The sequence below is a fragment of the Crocuta crocuta genome, unplaced genomic scaffold (genome assembly GCF_008692635.1).
Source record: "Crocuta crocuta isolate KB4526 unplaced genomic scaffold, BGI_CrCroc_1.0 scaffold430, whole genome shotgun sequence".
Lineage (NCBI taxonomy): Eukaryota > Metazoa > Chordata > Mammalia > Carnivora > Hyaenidae > Crocuta > Crocuta crocuta.
In genome coordinates this window covers 3,114,621-3,130,690 of record NW_027527934.1, presented here as the reverse complement: position 1 = coordinate 3,130,690, position 16,070 = coordinate 3,114,621, and the positions used below count along the sequence as shown (strand labels likewise).

The 16,070-nt window shown below is 51.3% G+C and overlaps 1 protein-coding gene across 4 annotated transcripts; it reads left to right on the top strand.

Annotated features, from left to right (window-relative positions):
• The first annotated feature begins 300 nt into the window (after nt 1-300).
• Nucleotides 301-15,239, top strand: CAPG (capping actin protein, gelsolin like). Of its 4 annotated transcripts, none has more exons than XM_077751920.1 (10): nt 301-320; nt 9,233-9,268; nt 9,431-9,603; nt 9,698-9,852; nt 10,031-10,198; nt 11,408-11,557; nt 11,904-11,996; nt 12,436-12,568; nt 14,438-14,526; nt 15,061-15,239. In XM_077751920.1, exons 2-10 carry the CDS (start codon nt 9,246-9,248, stop codon nt 15,124-15,126), a joined length of 1,050 nt encoding a protein of 349 aa, XP_077608046.1. In that variant the 5' UTR covers nt 301-320; nt 9,233-9,245; the 3' UTR covers nt 15,127-15,239. The 4 variants fall into 4 exon arrangements, with proteins under 4 accessions (XP_077608046.1, XP_077608044.1, XP_077608047.1 ...); XM_077751918.1 differs by lacking the exon at nt 301-320 and adding an exon at nt 490-574; XM_077751921.1 differs by lacking the exon at nt 301-320 and adding an exon at nt 568-588.
• The last annotated feature ends 831 nt before the right edge of the window (nt 15,240-16,070 follow it).

Sequence of the window (16,070 nt, the reverse complement as noted above, 5' to 3'; positions counted from 1 at the left end):
GCACCCAGTGCCCAGACTGCGTGTCAGTAAACATCTGGTGAACAAGAAGATGACGGAAGGTAGACTCCAGAGGTATTTGGCCTCCAGGACACAGCAAAGAATGTTTCCTAGACCCCAGACACTCCCTCATTAGTTCATTAGGGAGCTTAAAAAAAAAAAAAAAAGAAAAAGAAAATCAAATGGATGCATTCAAGGCTAGGAGAAAAGACAAGTCTGGGGGAGGAGGAAAAAGTCAGGGCAGAGGCAGTGACCCCACCCAGGAAATGTGACTAACCCACAGAGGCCCCGGGCCGGCAGACACACACGTCAGCCCGAGGCTGGTGAGTGTGGTAGTCTTCCTGGGGCTCGCCCTCCTTGCAGGTCCCGGACTCAGAGGCCGGCCGGCCCCTCAGCCCTGTCCCCCTCGTGGGAGGGGACAAGGGTCTGCAGGGTTGGGGCAGAAGGGCGGGGCGCGGGGAGCAGGTGGGCGGGGCAGCCCGGGAGGGGACCTCGGGAAGTGAGAAGCTGGGTGGGGCGGCCCAGGAGGCAGAAGAGCCAGAAAAGCTGAAGAGGGAGGAAGGAGAGCTGCGGAAAGGTGAAAGTGGCCAGGTGGCTGAGGGAGAGTCGGCCCCTGGGACTTGCTGGCTGGGACTCTCTTAGGGGGTGAGGGCTGGCCGCCAGGGTCAGGAAACAGACTCGCATTTCTGGAAGCCGCTTTGTCCCGGACTCCTGTCCCCCCTGGCAGCTTTGTGCCAGGCCCTGGGTACATTTATTGTCTGTCTGGAGCCCCACGGTTGCCCCGGAGGAAGGTGGGTTGGGCTCGGGATACAGACAAACAACTCCTGGGTCAGGCGTGTCCCGGGCTGGTGGGAGAGGTGGTGCCCCACCTCCTGCCAGATTTGAGGATGCCTGTCCCTAAAACGCGACTGGCCTGACGGTAGACAGGTGGGCTGCAGTGCTTGGGGGAGGGGGAGAGCAGGCCTAGCCTTGGAATTCAAACTGCAGCACAGCCATTGTTTTGCAAATTCAGCAAGGCTTCTGCTGGGGTCTGGTGGTCGGCCTGGGGCAGGGGAGAGGGGAGAAGGAGGGAGGGGAGGGTGGAGGAGGGATCTCACTTGGTGTCAGGGGAAAGAGCACTGGCCAAGGAGTCCCCAGGCCAGGCCTCTGGACCCAGCTCCCTTCCCAAATGTCCGTACCCCAGGCTGGGAAGCCCTGCAGCCATTTCCTGTGTTGACACTCACCCCCCCACCCTTTCTTGGGGAGAAGGGTAGGGGCTGTTTCATTTCACAACTAGGGGCCAACGGACTGTGAGGTGAAGGGACTTGTAGGGATCAACAGAGTCAGCGTCTGAGGAGGGCAGAGAGAGCCCCAGAGGACGACTGTCGCTCTGACAGTTGTCAAGCATTGCCTTAAAAGTATGCATGATGGCGGCACCTCCCCCCTGCCCCCAGGTCCCCCAGGGTGTCCTCAAAGGCAGGTCCCTTCCTGAGTCTGGGCTGTGGATGCTCCGTGTGCATCCTGCTGAACCCCAGGCCCCTGGCCTGTCTCACCGGATTCCCCAGCCTCAGCTTCTGCCTCCGGGGCCGCTGCAGCCTGTCGCAACCTGTGAAGTCCCCACCCTTTCTCTTGGGCTCCAGCTGCTCTAGTGAGTCCCACAGGTCCTGTGCCTCTGACGCGCCCTCTGAGCACCTGCAGGGCGCAGGGTGCTGGGCACAGGGTGGGGCTTGCAGCGGCTGGAAAGCTCTCCCTGCTTCCCTTCCAGGAGCTTTGGCCAGTCTATTAAATTGATAGAAGACAGATTGCCAGGAGAAAACCAAAAGCTTAATAATTGTGTATACCTCTGGAATACTTGGGAGAGATCCAGGAAAACTTCCCCAAATGAAGCCGTCACCTTAAATACCATCTTCTGCTCAAGACAAAAGATGTTGGGGGTCAGATATGGGAGGTTCCTGGGAAAGGCGTGGTAAACAAGGGCAAGATTGTTATGCAGATTTAAGTGGCCGATTTCTCCTTGGTCAGAAGAGAAGCTGGGTGGGGCGGGCAGGGAGGCCCTGGAGCCTGAAAAGCAGAACTAAGAGCAAGGAGAGCTGCAGAAAGGTGAAAGTGGCTAGGAGGCTGAGGCAAGAGTGTGTTCCTGGGACTTGTGGGCTGGGACCCTCCTAGGCGGGTGAGGGCTGGCCGCCAGGGTCTCCCTTCCTCATCTAGTGTGGAGATACCCTCACCCATGGAGATTTCCTTATAAATGTAGACATCTCTTACATAGGGCAACTTCTCTTGGTTTTCAGAATGTCACCTGTGTCTGCTGCTTCTTAAAAATAGTTTAAAAAAGGAAAGAAAAATAGCCAGTTTAAAATATAATCATCAGGCCAAAGAGGCCTATTTTGGGGTGGTAGTTTTACTCCCCTTCAGGTTCCAGCTAGAGAGGCAAAATATAGTCTCTGCCCAAATTTATAGTCTAGTAGGGGAGGCTGGCAGGTCCATAACTCAGTGCACTGTGGGGAGTGGGAGGAAGCAAAGATTTTAACGTATGAGGTATATATGGAGGAAGCTGCCTTGTGAAGTGGTGAGTTCCCCATCACCAGAAGTGTTCAAGAGGAGGATGGTGAGGGATGCCATCGAAGGGATTCCTGCACTGTGTGTATGGTCATGTGTTGGGAGGCAGCTGTAGAGCATTTAGGTTCCTTCTAATGCCGACATCTGTGATTCTGTGACATTCCCCACCTAGGGGAAGTATGTGGCCCCGCTGGGGTGTGATGGCTCCCTTACTTCTCTGCCCCCTCCAGTCAGACCGTGAGACGTGGGTTGTTCTTCCTCATTTCTATGCCCCTACCATCCTCACACCCTCATTCTGGCCAGTGCCAAGTTCCCAGGGTAGACTGCGCGGGGAATTGAATAGACCGTGTCGTGGGTAGCTTGAGGAGTGCAGGGGGTCAGGCAAGTCCGCTGCTGCGGCTGGGGCGGGAAGCTGTAAGACAGCCTGCCAGCAGAGACTGGGGTACACGCTCCTGAGTGAGGGGGCTGGGAGAAGGCTGAGGCTACCGAATGTCCTGGAAGGCTCCTTGGACAGCGGGGGTTTGGTATGGGCCTGGAGGGCGGTGTGGCATGGACGGATGTGAGGGTGGGTGTGCTTACTGAGAAAGCTCCAGGAGCTGTGGGCTTGGGCCGAGTGGCTGGCAGGGAGAGGAGTGAGAAGTCCTCGTGTCCAAGGGCTCCTTACCTGGGAGAGCCTGGAGGGGCAGGGATCTGATGGGACAGGCGCAGTTTCAGTCCCAGCTGAGTCAACCTGGGACTTCTCAAACCCAGTGTCCAGGCTGCATCCCAGAGAGTCCGATTTTAACTGGTTTGGTGTGGCCAGACATTTGGGATTTTTTTGAGCTTGATGATTCTAACATATGGGCGAGTGTGAGATGTCTTTCTGGACAGTTAACTGGCAGCACAGAATCACCTGGAACATATGTTCAGAATGGAGATGCACAGGCCCCGCTCCACACCTGTGGAATCAAAATCTCCAGGCCCAGAACGGACACATGTGTAGTTTTTATAGGATGCCAAGGTAATCTGAACAGGCTGCCAGGGTGATGAAGTAGCAGGTGGCCAGGCCCCTTTCATCAAAACCTTGCAGTGGCTCTGAGAGGCCGGTAGTCCCACGGCGGGACTACCTGCTTTTGAGCTGTGGCCCGAGCTCTCGAATTGGTAACACAGAAGGAAAAATAGTAAAGCTAACAGTTGACCCGCTTGTTCACACCATCCCTGTTCCCAAGCTCTCTCCGCTGGCTTGGGCGTGGGGCAGCCGCCTCACCCCTTCCGACCTGAGTCACAGGCTGAGCCACCCGCAACAGGGGATGTGGGCACAGCATGTGACCTTCTGTGGAAAGGAAAAACATGAAAGCTTCCCTCCCCCTCACTTCCCCCTCACTGCCTCCTGCTTTGGGAAGTGCGGTTCTGAAAACTGCCTCCAGCAATGTTGTTAGTTAGAGATGGAAAAGAAGTCATGATTCACAGGGCATTTTACCTCCCTTATCGCTGCTGCTCGCGTTTCTGCTGTTTTCCACTCAGACCTAACACCCTCTGCTCTCCTGCCCATCCCCTAAAGAGGGTTCTTGGCCCTTCCTGCTCCCTCAGGCCCTAAGAATCTCCCCAAGGTGCCAGTCTCCCCAGGTGCCCCCTCGTCTTGAAATCCCACCCCCAGGCCCTTACCCTGTGTCACAGAGGCTCACCTTACAAAAGTGCTGTTCACGTGCACAGCGTGAATGGTGTTGCTGTGGTTGGTAGTGTGGGCTGTGCATTTTAAGCCAAAAAAAAAAAAAAAAAGAAAAAAAAGAAACTCTCTAGTAATGGGAATATAGGCAAGAGACAGTGAGTGCAGCTGTAGTTACTGCATTTGCTGAATTAAATATATATATATATATATATTTTTTTTTTAATGTTTGCCTTTACCATTTTTCCCCTGGGTAAGTTGTCCAAAAAAGTTGCTCGTTGAACCTATAGAATAAACATGATGTTTGAGGGGTTGGGGAAGAAAAATTTCCTCTGCCCCTCAAGGTCCTTCTAGCTGGACTTAGAATCATATTGACATGAGACAGATTAACAGGAGAAAATCACATTTAATGGTATACATATGGGGAATCCACAAAGACCTGGAAATTCTAGACACAAGGGAGCAACAAGCCTCATAGAAGCTAAGGAGAGGGGTGGGGTTGGAGGATACAAAAGGGGAGAAAGACCATTAGCAGAAAGGTGAAAGGAGATGCTTGGAAAAAACAAAGGTTAGCCTATTATGTAGGTAAGTTTCTTAGGTAAAGAAAAATGTGTTAAGAGCCCTTTTCCTGGGATAAGCAGGCAGATTAGGCAGAGATAAACTGCTTTCCCTGAATTGATTGGGTTTTGATTGCGTTTAACTCAAAATAATGTTCATACTAAAGTGGCCCATCTTGGCGTGGCCCGCACTTGGCCCCTACAGAGGCGTCTGAGGGAAGCTGGGCTCAGAGAAGTGAAAGTTGATACTTGGGAATGTGTGGGATTCCCCAGGAAGAGTTGAGAATTTGGGAAGGAACTGAGCAAAATGTGAGCGCTGGGGATTTTGTGTTTCTGTGTTTGTTTTTGGTAGGTGCCTTTTATCAGGTTGAGGAAGTTCCCTTTTATTCCTATTTTGATGAATGTTTTTTGGTTTTATTTATTTATTTATTGTTTTTTTTAGTCAGGAATGGATGTAGAATTTTGGCAAATGCTTTTTCTTTTTTTTTTTTTAATTTTTAAATGTTTTATTTATTTCTGAGAGAGAGAGAGAGACAGCAGGAGCAGGGGAGGGTCAGAGAGAGAGGGACACAGAATCCAAAGCAGGCTCCAGGCTCTGAGCTAGCTGTCAGCACAGAGCCCGATGCGGGGCTCGAACCCATGAACCGTGAGATCATGACCTGAGCCGAAGTCGGACGCTCAACTGACTGAGCCACCCAGGCGCGCCGGCAAATGCTTTTTCTGAATCTATTGTGATGGTTAGATACGTGCACACACATATATTGCCAATGCAACATACACATATATCCATATAGATGTATATACATATTCATACTTCTATATGTATATATTGTCAGTGTAAACTGAACAAACCTTTTAGAATCTCTAAAAGAAAGAAAGAGTTTTATTTGAGCCCAAGTTAGGACAGCTGGACAGCTACCCGAGAGACATTCTTCACAAGGAAGTGCTCTAGAGAATGAATAGTCTTTACAGGATTATATACTTTTCTATATCTTGCAAAAGCTTGAGAGATTATAGATTAGCATATAGGCAGGAACCGTGAGGTTTTTTTAGATAAATTTTTTTAAGTTTGTTTATTTATTTTGGGAGAGAGAGACAGTGTGAGTGGGGGAGGGACAGAGTGAGAGGAAGACAGAGAATCCTGAGTCTGACCCACTCAGCCACCCAGGCGACCCCAGATTTCTTTCTAAGTCAGCATGACTGTATGTAAACTTTATTTAAACCAAAAACCTGTAAGTGAAATAAGGCAGTCAGAGAAAGACACATATCATGATTTCACTCATATGTGGTATTTAAGAAACAAACTAGATNCTCTTTTTTTTTTTTTAATTTTAACATTTTATTTATTATTGAGAGACAGGGAGAGACAGAGCATGAGCAGGGGAGGGGCAGAGAGAGGGCGAGACACAGAATTGGAAGCAGGCTCCAGGCTCTGAGCCGTCAGCACAAAGCTGGACGCGGGGCTTAAACCCATGAACCGTGAGATCATGACCTGAGCCTAACTCGGGTGCTTAACCCACCGAGCCAGCCAGGCGCCCCGAAAACCATAAGAGACTCTTAACTATAGAGAACAAACTGAGGGTTGCTGGAGAGGAGGCGGAGCAGAAGGATGGTATAAATGGGCCATGGGTATTAAGGAGGTACTTGTTGTGATGAGCGTTGGGTGTTCTATGTAAGTGATGAATCACTAAACTCTACTCCTGAAATCAATTTTACCATACGTTAATTAACTAGCATTTAAATAAAAACTTGCAGGGGTGCCTGAGCGGCTCAGTCAGTTGAGCGTCCGATTTCAGCTCAGGTCATGATCTCACGGTCTGTGGGTTCGAGCCCTATGTTGGGCTCTATGCTGACAGCCAGCTCAGAGCCTGGAGCCTGCTTTGGATTCTGTATCTCCTTCTCTCTTTAACCCACCCCTGCTCATGCTCTCTCTCTGTCTCTCAGAAATAAAAATAAAAAACATTAAAAAAAAAAACCTTGCAATTAAAAAACAAACAAAACAAAACCCAAAACCTGATTCATGGCCCACCCATACACTGTACACCTGCCTTATAAATGAGTAGCCTAAAGGAAACCATCTTCGGTTACCTTGGTGGCTCAGTGGGTTAAACGTCCAGCTTTAGCTTCAGGTCATGATCTAGTGGTCTGTGGATTTGAGTCTTGTGTCAGGCTCTGTGCTGACTGCTCAGAGCCTGGAGCCTGCTTCAGATTCTGTCTCCCTGTCTTGTATGCCCCTCCCACCCCTCACAAATAAGCACTAAAATTTTTTTAAAAATAAAGGAAGCCATCTTGTCCTTAAGATATCAATCAATTCTCCTACTCCCTGCATTCCTTGACATTAAAACTCATGGTTCCGGGGCGCCTGGGTGGCTCAGTCAGTTAAGCATCTGATTCTTGTTTTTGGCTCAGGTCATGATCTCACGTTTTCATGGGTTTGAGCCCTGTGGCTGGCTCTGTGCTGAGTGTAAAGACTGGGATTCTCTCTCCTCTCTCTCTGACCCTCCCCTGCTTGAGAACACTCTCTCTTTCTCTCTCTCAAAATAAATAAATAGACATTAAAAAAGAGAAAGAAATCTAAAATGACTTCTTTGTATATCAGGTTTTTAGAGTTTTTTTCATATATGTATAATTAATAAGGTAAATTCTATTGATTTTCAGATTTTTAAAAATTGTATTTAATTTTATTATTTTTATCTTTAAACTTTTAAACAAATCTTTTTATAAGTTTATGTATTTATTTTGAGAGAGAGAGAACGTGTAGGGAAAGGGCAGAGAGGAGGAAGGGAGAGAATCCGATGGGATTCTGGGACTCATGAACTGCCAGATCATGACCCCAGCCAAAGTTGTACGCTTAACTGATTGAGCCATTCAGGCACCCTTGATTTTCAGATGTTAAATCAACTTTGCATTCTGGGGATAAACCCATTTAGTCATGGTTTTTTATACTTTTTATATATTATTGAATTCCATATGCTGAAAATTTTTTTTGTAATTTTTTTTAATGTTTACTTTTGAGAGAGAGAGAGAGAGAGCAGGGGAGGGGCAGAGAGAGAGAGTGAGACACAGAATCTGAAGGAGGCTTGAAGCTCTGAGCTCTTAGCACATATCCTGACTCGGGGCTTGAACTCACAAACTGTGAGATCATGACCTGAGCCAAAGTTCGCCACTTAACCAACTGAGCCACCCAGGTGCTCCCATATGCTAAAATTTTGTTAATATTTTTATGTCTATGTTCATGAAAGATGTGGGTCTAGTTTTTTCTTTTGTAATATATTTATCTATCTGATTTGTTGTATCAGGGTAATGCTGGTGGCATAGGATGAATTGGGAAGTATTCTCTCCTATTTTTTGTAAAAGTTTGTGTAGAATTAGTATTATGTCTTCCTTAAATTTTTGGTAGAATGTACCAAGACTGGAACTGGGGACTGTGGGGACAGGTGGCTTAAGTACAAATGCAACTTCTGTAATATATATTAGAGTTATTTAGGTCATCTATTTTTTCATGAGTGAACTTTCATAATTTATATCCTTCAAGGAATTTTCCCATTTCATGTATGTTGTTGAATATATTGGCATAGGTTTTTGTAATATTCTGTTTATCCTTTTAATATTTGTAGAATCTGCAGTGAGTCATCTCTCTTATTTACAAACAGTAAATTTGTGTTTTTTTCCTAATTAGTTTGTCTAAAGGGTGATCAGTTTTATTGATTTTTTTTCCCTAAAAACCAGATTCATTGACATTCTATTTTTTTATTTCTATTAATTTCTTCTTACTTTTATTATTTACTGTCTTCTGATTATTTGGGGCTTAATTTGCTTTTCCTTCTTTGGTGTTTCTATGGTGGAAACTTAAGTTTTTGATTTTAGACTTTTCTAATATAAGCAGTTACTGCTTAGAGAGCTGTACATCGCCTCATGCAATGCCCAGAGTTAGAGGCTGGAAGCAGAAGAGAGGTGACGGCAAGGGGAAGACACTGGCCAGCTGGCCCAGGAGTCAGAGACCTAGTTTTTTGTTTTTGTTTTTTAAAGAGAGAGAGAAAGGGAGTGTGAGTGCGTGAACAGGGGAGAAGGGCAGAGGGAGAGAGAGAGATTGAGAGAGATTGAGAGAGGGAGAGAGAGAGAGAGAGAGAGAGAGAGAGAGAATCTTAAGCAGACTCCATGTTCTGTACAGAGACAACTCAGGGCTCAGTCCCATGACCTTGGGATCCTGACCTGAGCTGAAATCAAGGGTGGGATGCTCAACCGACTGGGCCACCCAGTGCCCCAGAGACCTAGTTTTCACTAGCCATTCATAAGCTTTGTGACTTTGGACTTCAGACTTTCTAAGCCCCAGTTTCTCTGCCTGCATAATGGAGCCAGGGTAATCTCCTCTTGGGCTATTGGAGATGAAGTACTTAATGTATACGACTGTATGTGACACCTGGAAGGTCTCCTCAGACCAATGTGAAGGGTGGTGTCATAACATTTGTGATCACAACGGCTTCTTCTGTCTTTTCAGAACTGGAAACAGCATGTATACGCACCTCCCCCAGAGGTAGGCTGAACCCCCTCCCCTCGCACCCCTGCTCCGCCCCCAAGGGCTCCTCAAGGCTCCCCTCACCCCCACACTGCAGCCCCGGGGCCTGCCCAGCTCTCTCTGCTTGGGTCTACTCCTCACGGGCCCGGCCAGCACCGCCAACCCTCTTCCCTCCTGCAGCGGCTCTCCGTTCCCAGCGTCGGTGCAGGATCCCGGCCTGCATGTCTGGCGGGTGGAGAAGCTGAAGCCAGTGCCGGTGGCGCGTGAGAACCAGGGCGTCTTCTTCTCAGGGGACTCCTACCTAGTGCTGCACAACGGCCCGGAGGAGCTGTCCCACCTGCACCTGTGGATAGGTCGGGGAGCTGGGGGACGAGTTGGGGGTGTGGGCCGGAGTCGGAGCCGGCAGGGGTCTCACGGGCCTGGCCCTGCCACCTCCCCCCACCCTAGGCCAGCAGTCCTCCCGGGATGAGCAGGGGGCCTGTGCCGTGCTGGCGGTGCATCTCAACACCCTGCTCGGGGAGCGGCCCGTGCAGCACCGAGAGGTGCAGGGCAATGAGTCCGACCTCTTCATGAGCTACTTCCCGCGGGGCCTCCAGTACCAGGTAGGAGCCCGCCTCCCAGCACCCTTACCCTGTGGCTCCCCTAAGAGCCCCTCCTCCTTCCGGTCAGCTCTCACCCTGCAGAAAAGGGCCAGGCGCCCGCCGGGAGTGTGGGCCGCGGGCTGCGGGCCTTCTGTCGCGCTCTCAGCGGGGCTCTCAGGTCATCCCGTCTGGGCTGCAGGAAGGTGGAGTGGAGTCAGCGTTTCACAAGACCTCTCCCGGGACCGTTCCAGCTGCTATCAAGAAGCTGTACCAGGTGAAGGGGAAGAAGAACATCCGTGCCACCGAGCGGCCGCTGAGCTGGGACAGCTTCAACACCGGGGACTGCTTCATCCTGGACCTGGGCCAGGTTTGCGGGCAGGGCGGGGCTGAGGCTGTACCTGCACCCGCTCGCTAGGCAGGCGCCAGGGACTGGGAGGCTGGGGAGAGGAGGGAGAAGTCACTCCAGCCATTAGCAAACAGCTTATGTTCAAAAGGACAGAAACCTCCCTCTGCCATCCAGCCAGTGTCTAACACTGGAGCCTACTCTCTTCTTCCCGAGGAGTCTTCGTAGCCCTGTTAGCTGCCAGGCAGGCCAGTTGTTAATTTTGTTCACTCCGTGAGTCTGATGCCTACCCTCAGCCCCCTTGGGGACCACGAATTGCCTGCCCCGGGGAGGCAGCCAAGACAGGCCCATCACTTGCTGTAATGCATGGGAGGATGTGATGAGGGCTCTGAGAGAGGCAGGGGCCTGTGCTGAGGGAGCTTGGGGCAGGGCGAGGTCCCTCTAGCCTGGGCTGAAGCCCTTGTCCCAGGAAGGTGCCGTTTGACCAGACCTTTATGGAGGCGGAAATGCCTTTCGAGGTGAAAGGACAGGTGAGCTGAAGCTGAGGCATTGAGGTGGGGGAAGGTGCAGATATGCATGCCGGCAGCAAGGAGGCGGCTAGCCTAACTGGGAGCCTGAGTGGGGACAGGAGCCGTGGGAGCAAAAATTGTTAAGTTGCCTGAGACCTAGGTCAGGAGACTGTCGGAGGAGTCCGGACCACATCCCGTGCTGAAGGTTTGAGGCGGGAAGCCAACCCTGAAGCAGTTTGGAAGGAGGGTTGGCAGCAGTGAGTTAGAAGGAGGGGACCAGCTGCTCAGTACGGTGCAGGTAGCAATGTGAGATACTGGGCTCAAGGATGGCATTCACCCTTTCACCCTTTCATTCATTCATTCATTCAATACTTATTTGTGCCTAAATACATGCCAGTCTCTGTTTCAGTACTGGGCATGCAGCAGTGAACAAAGCAAAGCAAGACAAAATAAACCATCCCAGGCCTAACGAAGCTTACTTTCTAGCCAGCGGAGCTAGATTACCAACAAGATAAAGACCTTTAAGTACATGTGGATAAGCAATGTGGAGAAATATAAATCAGGAGGGAGATGGCAGCTGGGCAGAGAAATACTCTTGCAAAGAGTGTTGTGTATTTGATGATCTTGACTCAGGGGGCAGTTCATTCCCGGCCCCCCCCCCCCCCATCCAGCATCCAGTCAAGAGGATGGATGCAGGCAGCTGAGCCTCTCTACTTCCTTCCAGAACATCTTCGCCTGGTGTGGTGGAAAGTCCAACATCCTGGAGCGCAACAAGGCACGGGACCTGGCCCTGGCCATCAGGGACAGTGAGCGACAGGGCAAGGCCCAGGTGGAGATTGTCACTGATGGGGAAGAGCCCGCTGAGATGATCCAGGTTGGGGGACATTAGGGTGGGCAGCTGGGAGAAGCTAGGGTGAGGCGGGTGGTCAGTAGAGGATGGCAGGGGTGGGTGTGGGTGGTCTGGGGTACAGTTTAGGGCTGTGGCTAGCTCACTGGTGCCCTCGTGTGACTCAGATAAAATATCCCTCTGGGTGGATGGCCCAGCGGCCTGGCAGGTGGGCTGGGGAGGACTCAGCCTGTACTCACCTCTGCCGGGTGCCCTTGTGCAGGACACAGTTTGTCCCCTGCCAGAGGTGGTGGCCTTGGGCATGGTGGGTTGGGAAGGTCTGGGGCAGGTGTCCAGAAATCCCTGGAAACCTGGCCTGCCCTGGCCCCTGTAGGTCCTGGGTCCCAAGCCTGCTCTGAAGGAGGGGAATCCTGAGGAAGACCTCACGGCTGACCGGACAAATGCCCAGGCCGCAGCTCTATATAAGGTGGGCGCTGTGGGCCTGCGCTGTGCCCAGGCAGGCCTTGCTGAAGGGAGAGGAGAAAACCCTGGGAAGGTTGAGCTGGGTGGCACAGCAGTTTATTTGGGGCTTAGCACGAGGGGAGGATGGGCAATGGACAGATGTCCGGCCCTCTTGAGGAGCCACTTCACTTGTGGCCCGTTGTTGGAGAAGGAGGTGTGAAGCCAATGCCAAGCTTTACTTTTTCGGATTCTTTGCGTTCATTTGTAATTTGGAATCCACCTAATTTGCGGATGGACGCAGGGCCTCCGTGCTGCAGTGTGATGTGAGGGCTGGGGTGCCTACCATCTGCCCGTCCATGCCATCTGCCCTGTCTCCTCCGACTGGGGCCGTGGTGTAGGGCTAGAGGTTTGGGCTGTGTGTCGGGGGTGGGGGGTAGTATTTGGCACTGCCCACCCTCCCCCAGGTCTCCGACGCCACTGGACAGATGAACCTGACCAAGGTGGCTGACTCCAGTCCCTTTGCCCTTGAGCTGCTGCTATCTGATGACTGCTTCGTGCTGGACAATGGGCTCTGTGGCAAGATCTACATCTGGAAGGGTACGTGTGGCTTCTCCAGGCTAGCCTGAGGCTGTGCCAGCTGCTCGGAGCTGGGCACGCTTCCCACTGGAGGGCTCAGCCTGCCTGACTGCTTTCAAAAACAGCCCCACAGAGCCGCTGAGGGCTTTCTCTGTGCTATTCTCGGCCCCCCTAAAGTCCAGGCAATGGTTCTGAAACTTAAGCATGCTTTAGAATCACCGGAAGGCCTCTTAAAACAGAAGGCTACCCCTCCCCCACCCCCGAGTTTGGATACCTAACTGGTTCCCAGTCCTTGTTGCTGGTCCAGGAGCACATTTTGAGGACCACAGTCCTAGAACACTCTAGACCTTCAGGGCTGCTGGGACCCCAGTCTTGCTATTCTGCCTGTGGGGTGTGACAGAGAAATTTTAGGTAAATTAAATCCCACTTTGTGCGCTGGGTAATAAACTAGTGGAACTTGTTTTTCCAAGAGATTGTATTGGTTGGAGATAGAAACACTGTTGTGTGTAAACTTGTCTGCTTGGTTTAACTCTGAAAATATTGAAACAAAGCTCGGAGCTTCTGAGTGACCCTGGGAGCCTCCTTACTTCTCCATGCTTGTCTTTTCTTGAGCGTGTCTTACCTCCCCGACCAGATTATAAATTTCCAGAAAGCAGAACTGTATCATCTCTAGTGTTGTGACTAAATAGCATTTGCTCAATAGATATTTGTGGGGGCAACCGAAGCCAAGAGAAACCCCCCGGCTCTGGTCTGGTTAGGAAGATGGGGAAGGATGAGGTGTTCTAAGGATCGCTGCTACTAGCCCGTAATACTCCTGCCTCGGGGAAGGCATGGCAGCTTTCTACGAGCTGGGTGGGGATGAGTGGAGATTGGGGCTGCCACGGGCTACCTTTCCCATGGGACCAATTCCAAGCATGAGAGGTTCCCAGATGCCCATGGAAGGGAATTTAACCCCAAGCAAAGAACCAAACCATTTTGGAAAGAGAAACCAGAGAAGACAAAAACCAACCAAAGAAGAAATTGGGAGCCAAGAAGAGAAGTATCTTGCCTTCACCTGGAGTATAGCTTGCATTAAAGGGGCTGCCCACAGGAGGGAATGGATAACTGGATGGGCTTCCTTTTAATAAGGTCTTAGGGGGCATACCTAATGGCCTGCGTACCCATTAGGCCGATGTTGGCTATCTGGCATTATGGGAGGAAGACTGTAAGAAATCACACCCTTTTGTCCTATTTAGTTTTACACAAAAGGCTTGATACTTGTTGATTCTTGTCATCAGCATGGTTGACAGGCTCCAGAGGTGAGGTGTCCTGGGGCAGGGCTCTAGATTTAGAGTCTCATGCCCCGGGGAACACTGGTTCTCTCTGAATATTCATGGGCCCCTGGTCCGAGCAGAAGGTTTTGATCAGAGGAGGCTGAAAGAGCAGTTTCATGTCACTTGGAGCTTCTGTGTGGAGAGAAGTCACAAGGGGTTGACCTCACACCCCCAAAGACCTCCTCAGCATCTTGGAGCCTCTTGGTCCGTTTACTTAAAACATGGCTGGCTATTCTATGGACCTCCCCTGAAATTTCCTTGAGAAAATGGAATGTGGGGGCGCCTGGGTGGCTCAGTCGGTTGAGCGTCTGACTTCAGCTCAGGTCATGATCTCACAATTTGTGGGTTTGAGCCCCGCGTCGGGCTTTGTGCTGACTGCCAGCTCAGAGCCTGGAGCCGGTTTCAGATTCTGTATCTCCCTCTCTCTCTGACCCACCCCGCTCACGCTGTCTCTCTCTCTCTCTCTCAGAAATAAATAAAACATTTAAAAAATAAAAAAAAAAGAAAATGGAATGTGGACTAGAGAGAGTCCCCACTCTTAAAAAAGAAAAAAAAAAAACCCTTCCTATTTATCCAGGGCGAAAAGCTAACGAGAAGGAGCGGCAGGCAGCTCTCCGGGTGGCAGAGGACTTCATCTCTCGCATGCGCTATGCCCCCAACACTCAGGTGAGGAGATGCCTTGAGCCCCAACTCCTCCTCCCGCGCCCTTCTGGTGGCCTCTTGCCCCAAGGACTGGACAAGAAAGGCGGGAACTCCTCGAGCACAGTCTGGAGCAGTCTGAGCCTCCACCATCTGGTGGGAAAGCCCCTCTTAATCCTTCAACATTTAACAGCGAGGATGTTGGGCAGCACCTCCCTGGCAGCCCAGAGAGCCTGGTGGGCCTTTGGAGGGATTATGTGTCTCCTCTGGGCCACTGTCCCCGGCTTGAGCTGCCCGTTGGGCCAGCACGGTGGCTCCATGAGTCCTTCTGAGGGGAGCTGGGAAGGCTCATCTGTGACTAGCGCGTCTATCAAACTGCACGCAAGCTCTTGAAGCAGTTGGTTTTCTCAGTTCACGTCCCTGTAATCTTTCTCGTCTCTTGGCACTCCTGGCCTGGACAGCCACGTGGACTCAGGCCTGGGGCGCAGCACCGTCCTCTGTGGCTCTGGCCTCGCCTGGTGGAATCTTGTGGGCTACACTTCTCCCCCGTTCTTTCTGCAGGTGGAGATTCTGCCCCAGGGCCGCGAGAGTCCCATCTTCAAGCAATTCTTCAAGGACTGGAAATGAGGGTGGGTGTCTCCCGGCCCCCGGCCTCCTGCCTGCTTTCTCCTGCTCTGGCTGCCCGGTCGGTGCTGAGGTGCCCCTGAGGATGTTCAATAAAGGAGACAAGTGCTTCCCCAGCTCTCTGCTCTCAGCTGATTCTCACTTCCCACCCATCCACCAGGGCTTAGCCACGTGCTGGGGCAGAAGAGGACCCAGTGGCGATCTCCCAGTCCACTGACTTTGCATCGAGGCAGAGGGGCCAGGAGTCCCCAGTGGGCACCCGGCAGGTATTGCTGTGAACCCAGTAGGGAAGCCACACAGCACCGCGCCTCAGGGTTGCTTTCAGCCAGGAGTTCGGTTCAGCCACACATTCCCAACTGGGACGAGGTTATGGCAACCGACTCGGGATGTATTTCCTTTCGAGCCAGTATTTCCTCAGCTGCCCTAATAAACCATGTGAGGTGGCTTCCAGATGACATGCTTGCGGATCAAGAGGACAAGAACAACTTCTCGCTGCTGTGCAGAAGTCTGGCCTGTCACCTCACAGGCACATTGCATCATGTTAGGCCTATGAGCACAGGGCCCCTGTAGGGCTGAGGGAAAGCGCCAGACTAGGGTGGGGAGTCATGGCTTCTGGTTCTCCCCCCGTCTCTATTTCATCCTGGGTGAGTTGCTTTACCTCGCGTCTAGGCCTTAGTTCATTCTCTTGTACAATGATGCGATGGCTGGAATATCAAAGAGGCTAGATAGCCAAATAGGAGAACAGTCACCCAAAGTGGTCCTACCCTGGAAGGCAGGATCTGGGTGGGAAAGAGCAAGTATGGGTAAGCCTGGACTCAAGTTCATAAGGCGAGGCAGGGCTGTGGCTATCCTGACCCACCTTCATCCCTGGGATCCAAGTGCTCTATGGCTTCTGAGCTCTCACCTGCTGGATTCTTCCATCCCAAATTCTGATCAAGTTCATCTTG

Excerpts from the sequence above, each read along its gene's own strand:
- CAPG (XM_077751920.1), top strand. The coding sequence starts at position 9,246 with ATGTATACGCACCTCCCCCAGAG. Across the intron at positions 11,558-11,903 it reads AGCCCGCTGAGATGATCCAG|GTCCTGGGTCCCAAGCCTGC; the intron begins GTTGGGGGACAT and ends TGGCCCCTGTAG. Across the intron at positions 12,569-14,437 it reads CAAGATCTACATCTGGAAGG|GGCGAAAAGCTAACGAGAAG; the intron begins GTACGTGTGGCT and ends CTATTTATCCAG.